This window comes from Perca fluviatilis, chromosome 6 (assembly GCF_010015445.1).
Source record: "Perca fluviatilis chromosome 6, GENO_Pfluv_1.0, whole genome shotgun sequence".
NCBI classification, from domain to species: Eukaryota; Metazoa; Chordata; class Actinopteri; order Perciformes; family Percidae; genus Perca; species Perca fluviatilis.
The window spans coordinates 37911236-37936265 of NC_053117.1; the positions used below are offsets into that span (position 1 = coordinate 37911236).

General features: G+C 41.1%; 1 protein-coding gene across 1 annotated transcript; it reads right to left on the minus strand.

The window, feature by feature from the left end:
• Positions 1 to 8956: 8956 nt before the first annotated feature.
• LOC120561264 (rho-related BTB domain-containing protein 2-like) lies at positions 8957 to 23617 on the minus strand. Its single transcript, XM_039804301.1, has 10 exons — positions 23155 to 23617; positions 19379 to 19580; positions 17893 to 17996; positions 17324 to 17509; positions 15377 to 16317; positions 13733 to 13851; positions 12008 to 12158; positions 11817 to 11905; positions 11130 to 11235; positions 8957 to 9791 (listed from the first exon to the last, which is right to left on the minus strand). The coding sequence occupies exons 1-10, from the start codon at positions 23214 to 23216 to the stop codon at positions 9586 to 9588; spliced, it is 2166 nt and encodes a 721-aa protein (XP_039660235.1). The 5' UTR covers positions 23217 to 23617; the 3' UTR covers positions 8957 to 9585.
• Between the last annotated feature and the right edge of the window lie 1413 nt (positions 23618 to 25030).

Sequence of the window (25030 nt, forward strand, 5' to 3'; positions counted from 1 at the left end):
TGTGTTGCAAAAGTCAAAGACTTTAGGACGGGACCGTGGTAAAGTTGGTTTTATATTGGACGTTGGATATTCGACACATTCGAAATATCTATTATACAGCTTACCCTTTCAACCTATTCATGTCAAACCACTTGTGATGAACTCAACTAACCCCCCTACACATTGCACAAAGCTTCTTTTTTCAAAAAACCCATCCTTTAATTTTTTAAATATTTTTTAATGTAAAGAAATGCCATAAATCTATTATGCGGCCTGACCTTTTGACCTATTCATGTCAAACCACTTGTGATGAACTCAACTAACCCCCCTACACATTGCACAAAGCTTCTTTTTTCAAAAAAAAACATCCTTTAATTTTTTTAATATTTTTAAATATAATTTTGTTTTATAAATCTATTATGTGGCTTGACCTTTTGACCTGTTTTTTTTTTTTTTTTTAAAGAAGCTTTGTGCAATGTGTAGGGGGGTTAGTTGAGTTCATCACAAGTGGTTTGACATGAATAGGTCAAAAGGTCAGGCCGCATAATAGATTTATAAAACAAAATTATATTTTAAAAATATTTTAAAAATTAAAGGATGGGTTTTTTGAAAAAAAAAGCTTTGTGCAATGTGTAGGGGGGTTAGTTGAGTTCATCACAAGTGGTTTGACATGAATAGGTCAAAAGACATTTACCTGGGTAGACCTGTGAACCGGGTCAGTGTAACAGTCCCTTATGCATAGTCACTGGAAAGACCCCTAACACTGCCAACTCTTACTCCCAAAACAATAGGACATAGCCTACCTTTTTTTTTTTTTTTTACATTTCAAATCAATTTTATATTTACTGAAACTGAACTGTATAAAACAATGGAGCAGGTGAAAGTGTTTGAGCATGATACATTCCTAAGACTTTACACAATCGCCCGAAATATATTTTACTTCGATATTATATTTGACAAAAAGCGACTTACAATTGCTATATGTAGAGGTCGTACGCCTCTGGAGAAACTAGTGGGAATTTAACCCAGATCTGCCGCACCAAATTGGCATGTGTCATATCCACTGGGGCCATCACCACCCCATGGATAGTATTGTAGCTGAATTTGTAGAACGCTGTGTGGACTAGCCAGACCCTCCTCCGCAGCGCTGTGGAGGTAGATCTGGCAAAGCGAGACTGTAACATTACCAATGCTCAAACTCCTGGTGGCCCTGAGATTTTATTGCCAGCTATTATTTGGCCATATTGCTTCATTAATTCGGTTAAAAAAAATTTGGGAGAAATTTGAGTTTCTCTGCTGACTCAAACAGTAAGTAAGTAACGTTTTGATTCAAAAGTCAGTTAACCTAAAAAGTTTTGAACAATGTGAGGTTTTGTTAACGAATAGCTACAGGCATACCTGTATGTTGTGTTGCATGTCATTTGTGAGAATTTACACATAAAGTTGTGGGGGAAAAGTAATAGCTACAGGCTAGCTAACTGACATTTTAGCTAGCAAGAAATACAGGCTTTATAGAGGATCTTTGGGCTAACTACTGACCTGTTAAAGGTCCAATGTGTAGGAATTTCTCCCATCTAGCTTGAGATCATATATCACAATCAACTCTCTGCACCAAGCAGTTCAAAGTAGGTATTACAGCTACAGTAGCCTTCACGCTTCAAAAAGCCGGTCTCTTGCTCTTTTCAATATCCTTTTTCTTTTTCTGGGCGAAGAAGAAGAAATTTGGATTTTGAATACGTGTGGTCTTCCATGTTTCCTCCTGGGAAGCTACGATACCCATTAGCAGCATTAGCAGCACCTGTGAGTTTATCATGTGACAGCGAAAACGCCAAAGGCGGAGCAGTATGTCCTGTATGTCCCTTACCGGCTAACGTATTTCAAGATGGCGAATGAATATGGAGCGTCTATCCCAGTTCATGCACATGCAATTGTAACATTTCAAGCCAAAAGGAATACTTGGAATTGATGGTGGAGGTAAATATTCATGAAAAGGACAAGTTTGTGAACGGGCAACACCGATTTTGATAATGAACAACTAAATACGTTACACACTGGACCTTTAAAGTGCACTTATTATTCTCATTTTCAGGTTCATAATTGTATTTAGAGGTTATATCAGAATAGGTTTACATTGCTGCAGCTCCTCTTTTCACCCTGTGTGTTGGGTTCTCGGTTTTGAGACATCTCACTTCTGTTCCATCTTTGTTGGGAGTCGCACTAGTCAGACGCAGAGTATGAGGACGTGCCCTGACAGTACCTAGGTAAGGACTACTAGCCAGTCAGAAGCAGAGTATGAGGGCGTGCCCTGACAGTACCTAGGTAAGGACTACTAGCCAGTCAGAAGCAGAGAATGAGGGCGTGCCCTGACAGTAGCTAGGTAAGGACTACTAGCCAGTCAGGAGCAGAGTATGAGGCTGTGCCCTGACAGTACCTAGGTAAGGACTACTAGCCAGTCAGAAGCAGAGTATGAGGGTGTGCCCTGACAGTAGCTAGGTAAGGACTACTAGCCAGTCAGGAGCAGAGTATGAGGGCGTGCCCTGACAGTACCTAGGTAAGGACTACTAGCCAGTCAGAAGCAGAGTATAAGGGCAAGCCCTGACAGTAGCTAGGTAAGGACTACTAGCCAGTCAGAAGCAGAGAATGAGGGCGTGCCCTGACAGTACCTAGGTAAGGACTACTAGCTAGTCAGAAGCAGAGTATGAGGGTGTGCCCTGACAGTAGCTAGGTAAGGACTACTAGCCAGTCAGAAGCAGAGTATGAGGGCGTGCCCTGACAGTACCTAGGTAAGGACTACTAGCCAGTCAGAAGCAGAGAATGAGGGCGTGCCCTAACAGTAGCTAGGTAAGGACTACTAGCCAGTCAGGAGCAGAGTATGAGGGTGTGCCCTGACAGTACCTAGGTAAGGACTACTAGCCAGTCAGAAGCAGAGTATGAGGGTGTGCTCTGACAGTAGCTAGGTAAGGACTACTAGCCAGTCAGGAGCAGAGTATGAGGGCGTGCCCTGACAGTACCTAGGTAAGGATTACTAGCCAGTCAGGAGCAGAGTATGAGGGTGTGCCCTGACAGTAGCTAGGTAAGGACTACTAGCCAGTCAGGAGCAGAGTATGAGGGTGTGCCCTGACAGTACCTAGGTAAGGACTACTAGCCAGTCAGAAGCAGAGTATGAGGGTGTGCCCTGACAGTAGCTAGGTAAGGATTACTAGCCAGTCAGAAGCAGAGAATGAGGGCGTGCCCTGACAGTAGCTAGGTAAGGACTACTAGCCAGTCAGGAGCAGAGTATGAGGGCATGCCCTGACAGTAGCTAGGTAAGGACTACTAGCCAGTCAGAAGCAGAGAATGAGGGCGTGCCCTGACAGTAGCTAGGTAAGGACTACTAGCCAGTCAGGAGCAGAGAATGAGGGCGTGCCCTGACAGTAGCTAGGTAAGGACTACTAGCCAGTCAGAAGCAGAGAATGAGGGCGTGCCCTGACAGTAGCTAGGTAAGGACTACTAGCCAGTCAGAAGCAGAGTATGAGGGCGTGCCACGCTAGCAGCTAGACGAGCATTATAACGTGTGTTACAAAGTGACCACGTCTGTTTCTGAAGTAAAGGCTGGACTACAGTAGAGCTGTTTGGAGCAGTTGGTGAACAGTGTTTTCTGTTGGAGATAGTAAGTCCCTTTGGGGGGGACTTTGGGCTTTTTCACTTTGTAAACCTATAACATGCACAAAAAAGATATATAACACTATAAAGGAAAGGGAAAAAGCCAAAAAGCATAATATGAGCACTTTAAGGAATAGCTGCAGGCTAACTAACTGACTTTTTATCTAGCTAGTAAACAATTTATTTTGAATGTTTTGTTAAAAAAGACTGACGCGAGTTCACACATTGCTCCTTTTTTATTTAGTAAATATTATTTACACATTTTCAAGAACACATGCTACAGAATTTCAGATGTACAGCTCCTAAACAATAAAAACAGCTCTTGAGAACAAAAATACCTGACGACGAAGGAAAATGTCATACAGGCTTTGAACACTGAGAAAACATTCAAGTTTGTTTCTTTATATGTTTATTTATATTTCATTTTTTTCATTTTTTAACCATTTCTGAACAAGGCCTCTTAAACTATGCAGTAGTGATTGTGCAGCATATTTAATATATTCCTGGTGCTGCTAAAGCTCTCCCTTTGGTTTGTGCTTCTCTGCAGCGGTGAAATTAGCACCCAAACGTATGGAAAAGGGCCCCAGTGACAACTCCTTTATAATTTAATATCTAATTCTTTATTTATTCTTTTTACCTGATGTTGTCTACATATCTAATAATGGTGCTGCTATACCATCTAATGTTATTTTAATAGAACCTGGTGCTACAAAGCAGTGCAAGTTTGTAATTTCAAAGTCAGACATTTTTTATTTACATTTGAGTTGTTACAGCTAACTTCCAATAGCCACCCTGTCTCGGCATTTTGTAATTATGCAGACTCCAAAAATCGGATATCATTAGCATAAAGCTTCTTTTAAAATAATGGAACAGATTTTAATCCCTGCATTCATTTCATGGTTAATGTCAGAAATTGATGTGTTGTCGTGATGTCAGTCTAGTGCGGCCTTGACGGTCAGAGTCTTTAATTATTTTTGTGTTTACGGCTTTGAGAAGCACATAAACCCTCCGCAGTGTTCAAACTAAAGCACACTCATCCATCGATCAAACTAATTATGGATTTATGTACATTTACAGAGACGCACACAACCTAGAGAGCACCATGGTAACTGAACAGAGAGCAAACAAACTAGTAACCACAGTAACACTAGTTTACATTTTCGATACCACGCTGTACATTAAGGCATGAGGTGTTGTTGATGCAAAACATCAGCAGAAGACTCATTGAAAAAATGCAATGCACTCACACCACTAAGGCAAATGATAACACTATAGACTCTCCTGCTGTTAAACGATTATATTAAACTATATTTTGTGTGAAAACTGGACATTATTATTTATAAGACCGAGGGTCTAATAAATGAAAACATTCAGAATTAGGATAAAGCTGGCTCTAAAAGAGGCTCATCCTTCTATCGGCCTGATGTCTGACCATGTGTGCCAAAAGATTTGATCGATTAAGATATTTAAAATGACTTTAAAATGAATCTTATGTTTACTCAGCAATAGACACAAGTTAATGTAATTGACAACAATTTAAAGCTACTGCTTAGAGCACCAGCACCACTACTCTATAGCTATATCTTACACTTTAAATGACAATTAATAAACTTTATCTATTTCGGCGAGCCCTGTTCATGCAGTCTAGGTATTAGATCAGGAGTTCATACAAGCAAGAAATACATTTTTTCACTGAACGGATTCATACCACTTAACCGTCTAAACTGTTTGTTGAGCTCTAAATATATGTTTTAGGATTAAAGCTAGCCTTTCTTGAACATATGCTGCCATCAGAAATGACATTTTTGCTAACAATGGCATGTTTTATGTTTGCACCCAGGCTGTTCTCATGAACCATTCTTAACGTATGTATTCCACGAATTTATTACGGTATGCGCCACGATGACTGCCGATGTAGAAGAGCGCGAATAAACCGCATAGGGAGGAATTTGGGGTGGATGGGTGGGACATAAAACACAGGGCTTTCAAGCAGGGGAGTGGAGTTCGTGTCCCGGAAGACTTTCGCCCAGGAAATGGGTGTTAGTGTCCCGGGAGAACTACTTTTAACCCAAACCACAATCTTTTTTTCTAATCTTAACTAGTCGTTTTGGTGTCTAAACTTGACTGCCATCGCCACATGATGGTCACCTTTTATCGGTTAAACTAAACTGCAACAGCCGCTTGAAAGACCGGGATCTCACGGCGCTCTGTACCCGGCTCACAGTCACCTTTTCTCGGCTAAACTGACCTGTAAAGACCGCTAAACTCAACTGTCATGTTACCGAAGTCCCTGTAATGATAATATCATACGAATTGTTGTGCATAGGTTTTCGAACGCTGTCATATGAACCCGTTCATGAGAATGCCTTGGTGTACCACAAGTCTTTATAATGTCATTTATCTAAACATTTGTCTACTTTAATTTGCGCTCTAATCTTTTTTTTTACTATTAGCCAAAACTATAAGTTAGTTTGAACTGCCTGTAATTTGCTTGGAAACTACAATATATAATAGCTGTAACTGGAGGTCAGCACAATGAGCGTTTGAGTTTTACTTTTTTCCCCAACAACAGTTTGTATAGCTGCACAGAAACTAAATGCAAGTCAAGTGTATATTCACTTCATGTATTACTGAGTAATACTTCAATTCTGCTCACTGCCTGCAGTGCACAACATTAGGTAAAACAGCACATTAAAGTGATGCCAGTTACTTGTAGTTCGTCTGACATTTTGTACAATTGACAATACTACCCATCTACACTGAGCACCATGCTTACAAATCCAAATAACGCTGCAGCGCATACTACAATCAATCAACGGTAGAGGACATTCTTGAACATTTACTGTGAGCTGTGCAAAACAAATCAATGATCCGATCTAAACATCTTCACAATCTTTTTTTGAAACGTTTAAAATATCATGGTCTTGTATTCTCCACAGTTTTTTTGTGTGTTTTATTTTTAATTTGCAGCAGCGTGTCATGATGACACCATGCTGTCTTTAGTGCCGCTCACCAGGATGCTGCTACTGGAGGTTCTTGTGTGTCCAAAAAGAGAAGAGAAGAGTCCAAAAAGTGCTTAAGGTGTATAGAAGAGTATGGATGACTTCACCTAGGCATGAGGAAGCCTCCTGCATGTACAAGTCTTTACACAGCCAACTGGAGACGGTCCATCCTCTGATCCACTAAAATAAATCTCTAAAAAGGCCAAATGAGCATGAAGTGTATATGATGAACATGTGGACGCCTCAGCTCTGGAAACGCTGCTGTCGACTCGGAGATGCATTATGTGTTGCTTTCCACTGGACAGTGATCAAGGTGATTGAATCATTCAATGTAAAACTGAGGGACTCAGGAAACGTGTGTGCTAACAAGCCTCATCAAGCAACACATCTTCACGATCTGGTTTGTTTTTGCTGGCTTTTTTACAGAAAATACAGATATTTTCCTTGGTTTGGGATCTATTGTGTCTCTTGTGGACACTGAATGCATGTAAACCAAAGCCCTTTGGTGACAAGACGCCACAAATATCAAATACAAGATCACAATACGTTAACGCTGAGCGTTTATGGGAACATAGACTGTGTATAAAGATGGACGACAGGTCTCCACTTCCTCCCGCTGTACAAAAGTGAAGCCAAAAGTATCCCAGATATGGGCGCCGCCATCTTGTAATTTTGGAGCTAGAGTCTGCACCGTAGTGATTGGGCGGTGGAGCCGCGGTATCGAAGTCCAGCCCGGAACAATCGCGAGTCAATCCCAGCTGTTAACCATAACGTTTAACCCATCAAATAACTAATAAAAACCAAACTTATCAGAAAAATAAACACTTGAACAAACATCAGCGTGATCAGCAGGGCCACACGGAATCTGCTGACTAGTGTTAATTTTGTCACCTATTTTTAATTTAGTCTTAGACTTGTGCCAAAAAATTTTGTTAGTCAAGTTTTAGTCGACTAAAAGTCTCGTAATTTTAGTCTGGTTTTAGTCAAAAGAGAACTCAAGGTATCTTAGTCAAGTTTTAGTCGACTAAAAGTCTCGCCATTTTAGTCAAGTTTTAGTCAAAACATTTCAGTCAAATAGTTATAAAAATAAATAAATTATATAAAGTTATATAAATATTGAGCCTCTTCCTTATTTCACCAGTTAACGACAAAAACAACCAACGCATGGGAAAAGGATATTTTACAATAAAATAAATGCAGCTCGAAACTGGCGAGGCGTATTTTAAGTGAACGCAACATGTGTTGTTTTTCAGACAACGGCAGCTGCAGACTGTCGTACGTCTCGTGTTGGAATCCTACATGGTGAAATAGAGACAAACTTTTACACAGTTTAGCTGTCAGCATTGTAACCCTTTTATATATGTCAATGATTGTAACCGTGTTTACTCCAACTGCTAGCTAACGGTATGCTAACGTTACCTGCTGCCAAGTGTAGTGTTAACTAGCTAACGGTATGCTAACGTTACCTGCTGCCAAGTGTAGTGTTAACTAGCTAATGGTATGCTAACGTTAACTGCTGCCAAGTGTAGTGTTAACTAGCTAACGGTAGGCTAACGTTAACTGCTGCCAAGTGTAGTGTTAACTAGCGCCCCGTGCATCAGAGAGCATCAGAGAGAAGCGCAGGCTATTCAGTCCGGTAGATAACGGTCGTTAGGGCACCTGTCGGTGCCGTAGCACCGGGTCTCGGTAACAGCTGAATATTCTATCTCATGATGAAAAAGTAGAGACAATTGTAAACGAAAATGAAGAGAGATTTTATGCAAAACATTTTAGTCTCGTCTTTTTTCGTCAACAATAATGCATGTTAATTTAGTCTTAGTCAGCGTTTTTGGACATTGGCGCAGTCTCATCATCGTCTCGTCTTAGTCATGGGAAAAAGGTCATTGACGAACATATTTAGTCTCGTCTCGTCTGACGAAATTAACACTACTGCTGACGCTGAATTCCTTGCAGATTTTAAACAAAAATAAAAATGCTGTTAACACATGTCCACCTGCAGAGAAAAAGAGGCGGTTAAATTCCACAGATTTTCATTCTAGATCACCGCTGAAAACGGTAAAAATAAAAACTACCTAGAATGACAGAAACCTTAGGCAAAAAATTATTTCACATGTTTTTTGATTTTTTTAGTTTGGCCCATGTCCAGTCGCTAACATGGAGGGGGTGGAGTTTATGACCTGTACTGCAGCCAGCCACCAGGGGGCGATCCAGATATGTTGGCTTCACTTTTACAGTCTATGCGTTAACCCCTGGTCCAGACTCACATCACTTTTAGCGGTGCAAGCCGTGCACAAACTATCAACAATAGAATGACTGTACACAGATAAACAAGAGTGGAACTTGACAACATTTTCCTTTATGCTTACACGATCATAATCAGCAGGTTAGAGTTCAACGCGACTTCAATAATGGATTCCTGGCAGGGCATACTATCGTTGCATCCTGTTTATAAGATCATACTGTACACACAGTTTGGTAGATAGATTGTACAAACACTTAAGGGCAAAGTGTTATATCTCTGAGACGGAGTAGTTGAGTGTGTTGAGTTGCTGGTTGTTGCAGCTGATAAGCAGCACTTGGTAATCACTTCAGGTTAATTGATGATAATTACGATCACAGGTGGAAAGTTCTGTGCCAGCAGAGTCCTATAAATTTGAAACTTAAAAACTCAGTGGAACATACAACCATCAATATGTGTATGTCAGTGAAGTTCATACCACTGAGGTTCTTGTACACCAAGCTAAAAATCTAAGGAACAATTACTTTAACTGCCAGATAGAGCTGACCGTGCAGACCTGGAGGAGTGCTGTTTGACTGCAGCGGCAAACAAACAGGACGAGAGACTGAGTGCCTGAATAATTGGGGCGTACCTAGCCAGCAGTGTTAACCTTCTTTTGTATCTTTAACAACTCGCCACCACCACACTGAAGTGCATCAGTGTGGACCTGGCCTTACCGCTGGGTCAGATGACAGCGGATGAACCAGAAGAAGGAGAGTTTGAGTTAGGGGAGGAAGGAATGTTCCAGAAGAGCCACTTGCGTTTACATTGCCGTCTCTGGTACAGGTAGTCCTCCTTGTCGCGCTCTTTGCGTGCTCTTTGGTAGTGGTCATCCTCTTTCAGATACCACACAGGTGGCCAGCGATGTTTCTCAAAGTAATCTTGGTTCTCTGCATCAGAATAAACTGTCTTAGGGATTTGAAAAGGCTACGTAGGAATTTCAATTGTCCATTTTCAATAGTCCATTCCCCTTACATTAGTTTTTGCATTTCAACATGGTCATAACACAAAATGCTGCACATACATACTGTTTAGGTAGGAAGAAACAGATCTGAAGTGATATTTGCATATTTTTCACAATAATAATTGTGCTAGAAAACATTACAGAGGAAATCTTATACCGTATCGTGTATACATTGTTAAAACTATATTTTACATAAACCCCATCATGTCTTAAATTAAAAAATAACAACATTCATGAAGGAAAAAGAAACTTAAGAAGCTGTTGTATAGGCCTACTGTAGTTACTGTATCTGCTTTAACATATTTTGTTTGCATTGGACCATATTTTCCAATGTTTTTGTGTCTAAGTGACTGATGGGAACAACAATATTTGAAATTGGTCCAGTATTAAGCGAGATCGCTGCAGTCAGCAGCTGCGAATGCAGTGTAACAATGGGCAACTGCACACCTTCAGTTTCTGTCCACTAAAACTTCTGTTTTTACCACTGGCTCAGATTATTATTCTAAGTGTCTGACAACATTATGGAAAAGATCCCTACAGAGATAGACCTTTTTGTTAAAGAGTAAGATCCTTTTAGTTTAACATAAAACAGCCCCGAAATCACCATCACCAAATTCCACCATAAAATCGACAGAAACAAAATAAAACTACCAAAAGCCGTCTTGGTTCATCTTTCCACTGTTCCAACAATCACCACTCTGGTTTGGTTGAAATAAACCCTTAATTCACCCATTTACATGTGGAAATATGCTGGCTCTATACACGCTAAAAGTCCTGATTATTAGTACTTATTAGTACTGAGACTGGTGGGTTTGGTGATGGTGATTTTGGGGCGGTTTCATGTTAAACATAAAGGATCTTACTCTTTAACAAAAAGGTCTATCTCTGTAGGGATCCTTTCCATAATGTTGTCAGACACTTAGAATAATAATCTCAACTGTCAGTGGCAAAAACAGAACTTTTAGCGGATGCAAACTGACGTTTGCATTGCAGCTTGGTTCGCGGATGCCGGTTACAGCGTTCTCCCTAAATACTGGATCAATTTCAAAGATTTTTGTTTCACATTCGTCACTTAGATACGAATGCATGGGAAAATAGGGTCTAAATTGAAAATACCAAAATTCTCCATTAAAGCCTGTTAAACATGTTATCTCACGATGCTCAAAATGGCCAAACAAGACACTCAAGTTTGTATCCATACTGTAGGTCAGGTTAGTGTTTAGTACAAATGAAAGGGCATTAAACCAGATCACGTGTGTGTTACCTGTAGATTTGGCCTTCATCTCTCTGGTAAACTTGCGGCAGACACTGTTGTAGTTGGTGCAGATGTGGTGAAGACACCAGCCAGTGAGCTGTTGGGCGCCGTGGAACTGTCAACATACAAATCACCATTAACAACTAAATAAATAAAAATGTAAAAGCCATAAAGTCCCTAGCATGCTGGCATTAGCATGGCATCTGAAAAAGTACACACATGGCTCCTCTATAAAACCAAGATTAGAAAGAGAAACTAGACCTCTTCCATTTCATTGTATATCTTATTTTTGTGCTTTAGTGGTGCATATTACAGAAGAAATGAACGATTGTTTCCGAGCAACTTTTTCTGGTTGGGAATCCAGCCTTGCATATAACACTGAAGAGCTAGAGCTGAGGCTGAAATACAGCTGAGTTATGAGATGAGCTAAAGTGCTGAGCCTGACTCCGACGGTACATCTTAAATGCCAACTGCCCCACAGATCCAGGCGCCATTAGTTATACCAAAAAGCTGACTTGCACTCTGAAAAAAACGGAGTTCCTTTAGCTCCACCTTGGAGGAGTAAAGATTATTTCAGCCTTTCGGAGCAGCACTCCCTGAGAAATGCCCTCAATAATAAAACTCCGCTTTGCCAAAGCATTATATAAGAGCTTTAAGTGCCATCTCTGTTTATGGATGATTGACAGCTCATACAACCTGAGCCATATCCAAGTACACCAGCACGTCTCCATCAATGTCGGCCCCCATCATCGCTGCCTCCGTCAACACTGTTACTGTGTAGAGCTCTGAAAAGGAACAGAAAAGCTAGTCACTGTATGCATTAGCACAATGGCTTTGTGTAATACAATCCTGTGGTTTACAGGGTAATAACTATACCAAAATACTACCTGTAAGCGCAACCAGATGGGGGAGGCACAGACGATTGGCAAGGACAATAAGCTCCATTGCATCCAGATCAGACCGAGAACAAAACCGCCCCGTGTAGAGATATTCTAGCACAGCTCTCATACAGCTGCGAGTTGTGTTTGGAAACAACACCTAACAAACAGGAACATGGCACGGTCACACGTAAAAATAATAATAATAATGAACTTAGTCATTCAGCACTTTTCATATAGACAGTGTAGCTCAAAGTGCTTTACAACAAAGTGAGAAACCAGAAAACACGCAGAGTTTGAGTGTCTTCCGTCTGGCCGTTGATTCAGGGTCCCGAGGGCGAGCCGGAATATAAATAAGAGGTCTTTTATTCCCCATGCCATACATGCACTGAATGCAAAATGACTGCACAAGGGAAGACCCAAGTATTTTAAATGTGTTCTCCTGTAGGCTGTCACTTAACCTACTTCCTTTCCACCTGCTGCTACTGCTGTTTTCTGCTCATTGCACTTGCAATTGTTGTTGTATGTTTAATGTTTCACATGTTTGCTTGTGGTGTCATGGTTGTATTTTAATGTTTTGAAGAAGCCAAAGACAAATTTCTACTAAAGGTGGATAATAAAGTCTAATCTAATCTAGTCCAAATTAAACAAGTGCAGACACTCGTGTGATAAAGCCAAAACTATCAAATGATTAACAAGGAACAGAGGCAGCATATATATCAAGAACAGGTATGCCAAGAACTACAGAATATGTAAAAGATCAAAATAAAATGGGGGGGAAAGCATAGGAACAACAAAACAGACTCATGACTTAAGGGCCAAAGGATTTTGCAGTGTTTTGCATTTAATAGGAAACTGAAAGAAATGTACTTTTTAGGGACCAAGCATGAAAATGCCAACAGTCCCTGGCACTGAAAGTGCATGGAACCTAGTGTTTTTGAAAGAATTATTAGTTTTCTACTGTGCAATCGCATTTTTGAGGGACTTGGGATGCTCGAAGTGATTGGGTCAGCAGTGATTGGGCCCGTGCGTAGGCAGCTGGCTCCAAAGCCCCCACAAAAAAAGCACGCAAGAGTTGGGATAAAAAAAAGTTTCTTTGACGTTCACGAAATTTGGTGGGAACATTGTTCTCATCTTTAGGAACAAACAGAATTTTTTTCACCTGACAGGAAGCCAGCCATCGCTGCTTGCAGCTTTAATCTCTTTTGTATGTTTATGATGCAATGAAAATCTAAATAAAGAAAATCTAGTTGTTTTTTAAAAATCGTGTTTTACTTTTTCAGTTCTGCTTTAGCTGCAGGAGCAACAACAATAGTCCCAAAACAGCATGAAATGTCTCAAAGCTGATGATTGGTCAGTAAAGCAAAACAAAATAAAAAACTGCAGAAGTATTCCTTACATGTTCTGGTAAGGTAGAAAAACAAACTGAGCTCACAGAACTACAGTATGTTTGGGTCATGGAAGCCGGCGTAATTGCATTACAACAGCAATCCTCTAATTAAATAATCTGTTGTTCGCAGACCACATAGGTCACTGGTGCTCTACTTTATCAGTACATGCAATGATCTTTGCTGCACCAGTGTGCTTCGTGTAACTATAAAGTAATTACATTTTAAATGCTACTGCTTTATAAATCAACTGGCAATAAGAATGCCACCGGGAATTACTGACTTTGGTTTGTACTTGAGCTCTGTTGGTCTTATTTCACAGCCCAATGAGCCACTGATGTATTACCTCTTTGGTGCAGCTCTCCACAAAAGGCCCACCAAACATAGCTGCCATCCAATCACAACTCGAGATGAGTAAAGGCTTGTGGGCCATGATGGTGCCGTCATCAAGCTTGAATACTACATCTGAAATACAGAAATGACACACAAATAACACCTTACATGCTCAGGCTGTTCTCATGAACCATTCGTACATATTCGTCATCTTAACATGTTCATCTTAACATACTCTTCTAGCTGTATCACTACCAGGTATGGGGTTCCATTTGTGCCAAATTTATGTCACATGTCGACTGAAGATGTCACGAAACATTTGTCTGTGTCTACTTGACTTTAACTTCTGCCGTCTTGTTCAGGCTGTTCTCTTGAACCATTCATATAGCTACGGAAAGTAAAACACTAATTTGTATGCATTCCACGTATTTATTACTGTATGCACCACATTGACTACCGCTGTTTAAGAGCGCGAAGAGCCACGTACAGAGTTGGTCAGCGTGGATGTTTGGCTCCTAAAACACAGGGCTTTTTTAATTTTGGGGCTTTTTTGGCCTTTATTTGATATGATAGCTATAGACAGGAAAGAGAGAGGGGGGGGGACAACATGCAGCAAAGGGCCATAGGTCATACTCAAACCTGGGTTACCACGGTAAGGCCTGAGCCTCAGCATATGGGGTGCACACTCAACCAGGTGAGCTACCAGGGTGCCCCCAAAAACACAACTATTTCACCCAGGAAACGGGTGTTCTTGTCTGGTCTTGGGACTACTTGAGGAGGCTGGTGTTTTAACACAAACCACAATCTTTTTTCTCATCTTCACTAGTTGTTTTTATGCCTAAACTTAACTGTCGTCACTGCACGACAGTCACCTTTTTTTGGATAAACTCAACTGCAACGTCCGCTAAAAAGTCCGTGACCTCACAATAGGGTAGGGCATCGACAACCGATTCCTACTTGGAATCGTTTCAAAAATTACGATTCCATCGGAATCGTTTCTTTATTGGAATCATTTGGAGGATTTGGTTTCAAATCTGATCACTGGTTCCAAATTTAACATGCGCAAATTTTGGTTTCCGAAGCGGCCAGGCACTTGTTGTGTTGCAGCCTTGGAGCACAGGAAGCGGCGCTCTAGCATGGCTTTATTTTACATTGAAAAAGCCCTGGAAAACTGCAAACCATCATTGAATCAAAATAAAACTTCCCTCTTATTCGTGAAAATAGGCATGTGACCCGTTTCAACTCCACCCCTCAAAGAATCGGAATCGAGAATCGATGAGAACCGCAATCGAAAGGAAGAATCGCAATTGGAATCAGAATCGTTAAAAACGATGCCCATCCCTACCTCACAATGCCTTGTACCCAGCTCACACTCACCTTTTGTCGGCTACACTTAATTGCAACGGCCACTGAAATGAGCATAAACTCAAAGTGTTCTGTACCCGGCTCACAGTCACCTTTTTTTGGGCTAAATTTAACTGTAAAGATTGCTAAACTTAACGGTCATTTGACTTTGTTCAAATGACCGTTGTTCTGCTAAGTTTTCATAAAATATCATACAAACCCGTTCATGAGAATGCGTTGCCTTACTTACACCTGCATCCACTCCATTCAGGCAGAACACATGAACAAATACAAATTCATTATTTCCACTCACCAGAAAACGTGCCTTTGGCCAAGCATTCTTTGACTCTGTTTGTGCGCCGTACATGGAAGGCTTTGGTGATTTCTTGGTTCATGAAGGCTTCATTGTTAAGCACATTTGCCACCATCATGCGCAGATCAAAGACCTCCAGCAGCTCAGCAATGTGTGCAATGTGCATTAGCTCTTTCTCATTCTCGTCCAGCTGACCTGTGTACAGGTAGCGAAGCACTGATCTGAAAGGTCCGAGCTGCATGGACTGGTCCATGTGCACGACAGTGATGGGCCTGGGGCTGTACGTGACAGGGTCATCTACCACCTCCTCCTGGATGCTGATGAAGGCTCGGCTCCACGAAGAGAGCACTCTGCCCCGTCGGGCCCCCTCAGAGTCTTTCAGAGTCCCGTCACTAGTGCAGGCCCTCAGGTTGGCCCTGTCCCCGTCGTCACTGCTTTCGCAAACATCGAAGCTAGCAGCACGCATCAGCAGCTCCCTGCCGGAGAGAGGGCCCCGAGACGGCCTTTCAGTCTCCTCGTTGCGCGTGTCCATGATAAAGAGGTCGTAGAACTTTGAAGAGGATGTCGCCAAGTATATCTTGTGTGCAAAGATTTTCTGTCGCTCCTGCAGCACCAGGATGACGTCGGCACAGTGCGGGTCCTCCAGGAGACCGACTGGATGCTCCTCCGTGGTGGTTGGCGGAGGAGGCACAGTGATTATTGGTGGGGGAGGTTTCGGTGGCAGGAAGGGCGCCTGAAGGAGAGGCCGCTGGACATTTCTGAGGTGAGATTTCCAAAACTGCAGGTGTCGGCGTGAGATCAGCGCAGCTCGGATAGCATTGTCAAAGACGTCCTTGACTCCAAATTGAGCAACAACACTGGTTTCATAATATGGCACCCCCAACTCTTTGGCCACCTCCCGGCCTCTCTCTGGAGGAAGAATCTCATTAGATTTAATCGGTCTGAAAAACAAGAAAATATATCAAAATCTATTCTGGCACTAGAAAAGAGTAAATCTCACAAATAACCTCTTTAAATCTTAAACCACAGACTGTAAAAATAGTGGACGTAGCAGCAGTGACGTCACCCATTGGTTTGTGGCCTGCCATTTTGAAGCCTCGAGTTTGGCAATTTCGCCATTGCAACCTTGGTTTTTTGAAAACTTTGTGACAATTTTTAACAAGATTGGAGATGGGTAGGCTGAAGCGGCCAAGCCAGTGTTGTTTATGGTTGCAATGATGCTGCGCTAAGCTAAACGATGAAAAGGGAAAGTTGCCAATTTTCAACCCTCCTGAAGTGAGTCATCAAGCGGAGATTTACTGCCGGGTAAACACAGACCTCCTGGTACTGGTACCGTTCATCTGCATGTACAGCAGGACAGAAAATCTGCAAACATTCCCTTAAGTTAACAGCTAATGCCAGCGCTACCTATCTAGCTTGGTTGGCAGAACAAGACATTTTTCTGTGACCAAAATGTTCCAGTTAACTTTGATGAAGTGAAAACACACAGTGAGAGGGTCACAGTTTAAGATAAAAACACAGACAACAGCCAAAAACAAGTTGAGGTCTATTTTAATGTCCACAGAGTTAGCATGGTTAGCAGTGCTAAGCCTCTGTCCTGATTGGCAGGTCCTAAAGCTTCCCCTGCTTTATCGTCTATTTTAAAATAAACAGCACCATCATTTACTAAATGAACATCACGCGGTGTTGAAGAAGACTTGAAACTAGCAATTGAGACCATAAACTCATTATGAAAATTTTTACTGAGGTAATAAATCAAGTGAGAAGTAGACTCATTTTCTCATAGACTTCTATAGAAACAGACTTCTTCTTGGAACCAGTCGCCCCCTGCTGGAAATTAGATAGAACGCAGCTTAAAAGGAGCTTCAGCGTTGGCTTCACTTCGCAAACCAGGAAGCTTTGTCCATTATGTTTTACGGTCTGTGGTTAAAACACAAGTCTCAGTACCTAGCTAGAGGTCTCCGTGCCCTGTTCACTGCCTCCAGGTCTGCATAGCGCAGGTCCAGCTGACAGCCCACCAGGATGACAGGAGCGCGGGGGCAGAAGTGCTTGATCTCAGGGTACCACATGGTCTTCACATGGTATAGAGAGTTGGGGTTGGCGATTGAGAAGCACAGCACCACCACATCAGACCTGAAGCGAAGGTGCAGGACAGATTTAATGAACTCAGGAAGACTTACATTGAACTTTACTAGAGCTGCAAATTACTCAATTAATGGATTAGATGTCAACGATTAAATTAATCGCCAATTATTTTGATAATCGATTAATTGATTTGATTCCAGCTTGCTAAATGTGAATATTTTCTAGTTTCTTCTCTCCTCTGTGACAGTGAACTGAATATCTTCGAGTTGTGGACAAAACAAGACATCTGAAGATGTCATCTTGGGCATTTGGGAAACACTGATCAAAATTTTTTTATCAATTTCAGAATTTTTTTAGATCAAACAACTAATTGATTAATCAAAAACAAAAAAAATCTTTAGTTGCAGCCCTACATTTTTACAACATCTCACCTGCCGTATGCAAAACGCCGGTCCTTATGATGGTCTCCAAAAGTATCCCAGAGACGAAGGGACACGCTGACATCATCCACCACATCTCTGGAGCGCTCTAATACCTAGCAAGCAATGACACATTCAGGGATGTTTAATTTCTGTAAGTCACTAGTGTGAATGCTTACGGCAAAATGGGCAAATTAGGCACGGTTACCATACAAAACCATTTGATCATGATTGTTTTGCGGTTCGTATCAAATCATCTACTGGCTTGACCTCTGTGAGTTGATTCTGAAGGCAGTTACGAGCTCGGAGAACAAAGTGAAATGAAGCAAGCTTCAGTTCACAATGTTCTAAAGACGCACAAGAATTTAAACAGTTTCTAACAATTGCTCCATTTAAGGAGCCAAAAAACGCTCCCAGGGGTTGTTTGCACAAGCAGCAATTACAAACCATATTTAAGTTTACAGTGGCGGCGCCCTCAAGTGGCCGTAGTAGTTTTGACAGGAGAGCAAAGCAGGAAGTAAGGTGACGAAGTTTAAGAGAGCCAAATTTCTGCGTTAGGAGGCAGGTTGGGGTGGTGGATGGGTCAAACAAACACAGGACTTCCCTCCCAGGAGACCGGGGTTCCGGTCCCGTTTGAAAGTAAAAGTAAACGGCTTTTACTTTTTCTAAACTTACCGGTAACTAAGTAGTTTTGGTGCCTAAACATGACCAAACTTTGATCGTTTCACAACCTTAACGTGTTTAAAATTGCGACTGTTTCGTTCAAAATCACGACCGTTACGTTCTCGATGAAAAAAACTATATTTTACTAAACTTAACTAGTTTTGGTGCCTAAACCTAACCAAACTAGGACCGTTTCACAACCTTAACTACATGTTTAAAATCACGACCCTTATGTTCAAAACCGCGACCGAAGTTCTCTATTCTATTAAGTCCACCTTAATATCAAGATATTAAGGTGGTATTTCCTGCCACCGTTAGGGGCGCTAATTTATGATATGCTCCTGTGGGTCGTATTAGAGGGTCACGACTCCCATCGTATGGTTTGGAGGACTTGTTGTTACTTCGATGGCATGACGGTAGAAGGATAAGAAAGGGGCACCAGAGGAAATGAGGATTTGTTAAAAGGTAGGTCCATGCAGATAAATCCGCAGGGAAAAAAAGCAGTGTAACAATTTATGATACAAATGTATGATACCAATTAAAACAGATGACAGAGGCTTATGTTCAGAGTTTTTACAGAATGTAATATATTCACAACAGGCACATGTTGTATTGTATACATGTACACATATAGTTTGAGTCACAAGAGATTTCAATCCTCAAAAACATCACACATTCGGCACACCCAAGGCACTCGTCGACGTGTGCCTTGGATTTTTTCTTGATGCTCACTGGATATGTTCATGCCCCCTATCAAAGAACACCGTATTATTTTCTTAAGACTAGTTCAAAGAAGCTCTCCAGTTCTTCGGTTTTACATCTTTTGCGTACTCACCTCCTGGCATACTCTGTACTGGTCGATTGCCCAGACTGTGGGCACATGTGTGGCGAGTAACTGGTACTGAGTCAGCGTGGCGTTGCAGGCCCGGGCGCAGATAAGGCGGGTCTTTCCGACTGCATTGTCTCCCACCACCACACACTTGATAGTTTCAACGTTTGGCCTCTCATAGTCCATATCAGAATCTGTCAGCTGGGACCTGTTACAACACAAAGAAGCAGAGGAAGCTGCATCAGCATCTGAAACCCTAAACTATTGTCCTGAACAGAACAGGAACATTTATCGGTACGGCTATTAGACACCGGGACTACTCCTCATCTGCACTGCTCGCTCTGTCTGCAGAGATATCAATGGACTGTCTCGTGACTTCCCTGGGCCCATTCACAAGTCTCCTGTCCTTGCTCTCTCCTGATGTAGAGAAAGATTTAAAGGGACAAGCAAACAAAAGAAGGAGTATTTTCTATTTTATTTTTAAATCCATAAAGTTTGCAACACGCCCAGTACTGCAAAAAAAGATTTTATTTCACCTTTATTATTACAGGCAAGTCATTAAGAACAGGTTCTTATTTACAGTGGCGGCCTGACAAGTGACAAAGCCACTTAGGGGAAGGAAAGGAGGGCTGGTAAATAAAGTACATTAGATACAGTATAAAAATACATAAAGTACATTAAAAACATACAGTTTTATGCTACGTTTACACGTGGCCGGCTATTTTCATAAACGGACATTTCAACCTCTCAGTATTCAAAAATAACATCGTGCACAGCTGTCAGTTTTCAGAAAAGTGTTCGTTTACATGTACCCGTGTATATTAGGGGTGTAAGAAAAAAAATCAATACACTTGAGTATCGCGATATTTTATTTTGCAATACTGTATCGATGTTCAAAAAGGCAATATCGATAATCTTTTTTAATTAAAAAATCATTATTATTATTTAAATTTTTTCATTCAAAAATATTCATGTAAGACAGTTGTTCACGTTTATGTTGTGTTTAAACCCCCTAACGCTAGATGGCTATGCTGAGACGCACCACTAGTGTCCTTGCCTAACAGTGCCTAACAGTGCCTAGCAGTACCTAGCAGTACCTAGCAGTGCGTAGCAGTGCCTAACTTTTTGCTAGAAGCTAACAACGTAGCTATGGCTGACCTTTGGCCTACTTTAGCATATCAACATTAGCTCACTAAGAACCTGGGAACCACAATACCAAACTGGCAGTTTGATTTTCTGTGTACTGAATTGTTTACCTAAAGTAAACTTCTTTGACTTTTATGAACATCATGTCTTTTTTAAAATATTAGTTTTTCTAAAATTATACTTTTAAAAAATCCCAATATATTGCATTACGCACAGTATCGAAATATATTGCAATATATTGAATCGTGATACGTATCGTATCGCCAGATCCTTGCCAATGCACAGCCCCAGTGTATATATGTCGTAAATGCCGTCAAGAGCACCCCAAACCTGTAGGTGGCGGTGTAACGAGAAGCTCAAGCCCACGTTAGCCAATCAGAATCCCGAAAATAGCAACAACAGCAACGAATCACTTCTCTCCCCTCTTTCTCTCCCTCGGCTGCCTAAACCTCAGTTTGTCTCAGTTTACGTGCAAACAAAGTCTTCCAAAATCTCCACTCTGGTCGGAGTTTTTAGAAAGAATCGTTTTCAGAGAGAATCGTTTTCAGAGGCGAGTTCTCCATTTGCATGTAAACGAAGGGCACAAACGAAGGGAAATGTCTCCCCATGTTTCAAAATAACCATGAACATCAACATTTATTCATCAAGCCCTTTACAGCAACCAGCAGGTTGTAGCCAAAGCACAGAATAAAACATAACACAGTTAAATCAGAGAAGGATACATAAAAGCAGGAGGAAGAAAGGAAAATGTCACTGCGCTACTATGTATTAAAAGCCAGTCTAAATAAATAAGTTTTGTGGTTAGATTTAAAAAGAGCTACGTCTGTAACAGTTCGGATGGGGGAGCTTGCACCTCAGCCTTGGGACTTGATTGGATGACCGCAATGTTGGTCTACTACGGGTTAAAAAAAGGTTGATACAAATCTAAGCAGATACTTATGTAATCCCATCAACCATCTGCAAGCCTAAAATACCTTTTCCCTGTTTACGGGACTTATATAACAACCCAAACCTTACTGGTTCATAACAAGGAGTACTAAAAATCTGACATGCACAAATACATCTTCATTAAATGAAATGGAGGGACTATTTCTGTCTCTTGAAAATGTTTCTGATGATTTACGTAGCTGGACTAGTTTCCAAGGGAACTGTAGCCCCTGTCTCTGTGTGTCAGACAATTTTCCATCCATCTATTACTGATCATGCATCAACAGCAGTATATAGACATGACATTTATAACCGCTTTGGAACGCTACTGTCATGCTAGCGTTGCTGCCTTACTTTAGTTCTTACTCGTGCCCTAACAGCACACAGGACATCACAATCTGTGTTCTGTAATGTCCGAGCTTTGTCATATCAAGGACCAGATCTATACTTAGTCTATGTGCTCGAATGCCAAAAATCACCATCCGAGTTTCTTCCCAGCAGCATCTTCCCGCTTGTAAGATTTCCTGCACTGGGAAGGACAACCTCTGATCAGAAGAGTCATTCATATTTAGACTCTGAGATGGTGCTCACTTCTTATGAATGAGGTCAGATGCTCCTGGTGTTCCCATCCCTGCCTGGACCCAGAGGACCAAAAACTGGCCGCCTCCCTATAAAGCATCACTTTTGGAAACCATACACTAGAGCTGCAAAGATAAATCGATAACTTGTCAACTATTATATTAATCGCAAAAAAAAAAGTCTAAATTCTCTGATTCCAGCTTGTGTAAATGTGAAAATGTTCTAGTGTCTTCTCTCCTCTGTGACAGTAAACTGAATATCTTTGAGTTTGTGGACAAAAAAAACCCAGACATTTGAGGACGTCATCTTGGGCTTTTGGGAAACACCGATCCACATTTTTTACCATTTTCTGACATTTTAGAGACCAGACAACTAATCGATTAATCGACAATGAAAACAATCCTTAGGTGCAGCCCTAATATACACTACAACCACATGTCTGGTTCTCTGCGATGACAATCAGAAACCATATGTTATCATATATCAGAATATTTTGATGTAGCCTACTTGTATGCAATGCCCTCGAGATTACTACAACGGGTTACTATGATGTTTTTTTTTTTTTTTTTGCAGCCATTCATAAAAATCAGCCTCTCATTGACTGCACAATCTGCATCCCCATAGGCTTAAGTCTCACCTCCATTTATATATCAAAACATCAGACAGTCACAGTGTGACCTTAGGCCGGGCCTGGATGACATTACACAGATACACCGCCTCTAATATTGCTCATTCGCATGCCCTTTCCGGTTCGTCTTCACTGCGCAAATCGCGAATTAATTCATCGTTTTTAAATACTCTACATGAGCCCCGCAGCCTCCAGACTATCCTCCGAAACGAACCATCAACAAAATAAGCGTGCAGCCTCAGTTATCATGCACAACAACGGTGATAAAACATGAGCATATCCTACCAGAAGGAGCGAGCAGTCCCAGCACCACCGAGACACACTAGTCATGAGGCTCTGCTGCATTATTCCACCTTATGTAACACGCCGTCACTGACTCTTGAGCCTGTTTATCTGTCTCCGCGCGCATCGCAACAACACACAGCGACAGTCCGGAAATAAAATCAGTTTTGTAATTTTGTATTTTTTTTTGTTGCAAGGAAACATGTTATTCCTTTCTTACCTCAACATAGGGAAGTGCTGCATCGGGTTGGTCGATGATCGAGACAGAGAGCAGGGCTCCATCGGAAGCGGCTTGCACCTGACGGCGGCTCGCGTTTAACTTCATCTTCGAGGCAAAGGGAACAAGTGTTGGAGGGGGGGGAAGAGGCGGAGGAGGACCGCAGATGTTCCAGCAAACCGGCCCCCGCCCCCCGCTGGATCAGCGCGATTAGTCCGATTGCATTGCCAGAAATACGGATAGGCGGTGATGTGAAGCCTGCCGGTGCGATGCAGAGCTGCAGCCCGGGCCGTCCTCTCCTCTCAGTGAAGGCAAGCAAGGCCTCCGGAGCGTGGAGCTAATAATAGGCTGGCTCCGACCAAAACAAGCCATTCATTACAAAACACTGATCCACTTTAAAGTCGCACAAATCTCATTCCACAGCTCCTAAGCAGCCTGGATAGACTGGCCTGCAGTCTCCCACGTGTTGTTTGTGTGTGTGTGTGTGTGTGTGTGTGTGTGTGTGTGTGTGTGTGTGTGTGTGTGTGTGTGTGTGTGTGTGTGTGTGTAGAATAGAACGCCTTTAATTGTCACTATACACATGTACATTGGTATTAAAAGCAACTCATTTTACAGTGCCAAGATGTACGTAAAATAAATATAACAACTTGAAATAAAATAAGTGTAATTACACTTATTTTATTTCAAGTTGTTATAGTTAAATAAATAAAATAATAAAAAAAATAAGTTGTTATATTTAAATAAATAAAATAATAAAAATAAGTTGTTATATTTAAATAAATAAAATAATAAAAAATAATTTAAATAAAGTGTGGGTTATTGCACATTATTTGAATATTGCCCAATAGTGACCATATTCAATGAGTAATGAATATTGGAAATGAGAGTAATGATATTGCACAGTATACAGATATTGCACAGTGATGGAATTGCACAGTGTGTGTGTGTGTGTGTGTGTGTGTGTGTGTGTGTTTTCACCTCCCTTTTTAGTCTGCAACACTACACACACACACACACACACACACACACACATCTATTTTTTGTTTTCTTTTGGTTTTCATTTTGTTATGTGAAGCATTTTGGGCTCCATGTTTGCATAAAAGTAGGGCTGGGCAATATATCAATATTATACCCACATCGATATATGAGGTTAGATACAGTAACCTATCTCTTAGATTTTGGATATCTATCATAATATGACAAGTAGAAGTGTTGTTTTTTCCTTGTTTTAAAGGCTGCGTTACAGTGAAGTGATGTAATTGTTTGAACTTTGCAGCTTTTGTATTATGTGTTCTATTATTTGCCTTTAGTCATTATATCCACATTACTGAAGATTATTTATCAAAACTCTCATTGTGTAAATATGCCAAACCTACAATGTCGCCGCAATATTGACATTGAGGTATTCGGTAAAAAATATCTTAATATTGTGGCCGGATTGGATCAGTGGGTAGAGCAGGCGCACATATCATACTGAGAGGCTTATGCTTCGACGCAGAGGTCCAGCGTTCGAGTCCGACCTGTGATGATTTCTTGCATGTCTTCACTGTAAAATATTACAGACCCATTTAGTTATGTCCACCTATTTCTTATTTTCAACTGAACGAGCTTATACAAGTTGTGGATTTTGAACTCAACTTTATGAGTTTTTGAAAGTTAAACTTGCATTTATTCATTGGGTCGACTATTTAAAAAATGTATGTTTTAATTGAACTTGGGTATGTAAGTTTACTTATCAGTTGAAAAAAAAGCGTGTGTGTGTTGCAACAAAAAAGAGTTGCCTTTCGAGTTTAAAATAACCTGTCTTCTTCCACGGCAAAGTTAAAGCATGGACACAATAAATTAATTATACACCGCCGATAAGTGACGTAGCCTATTC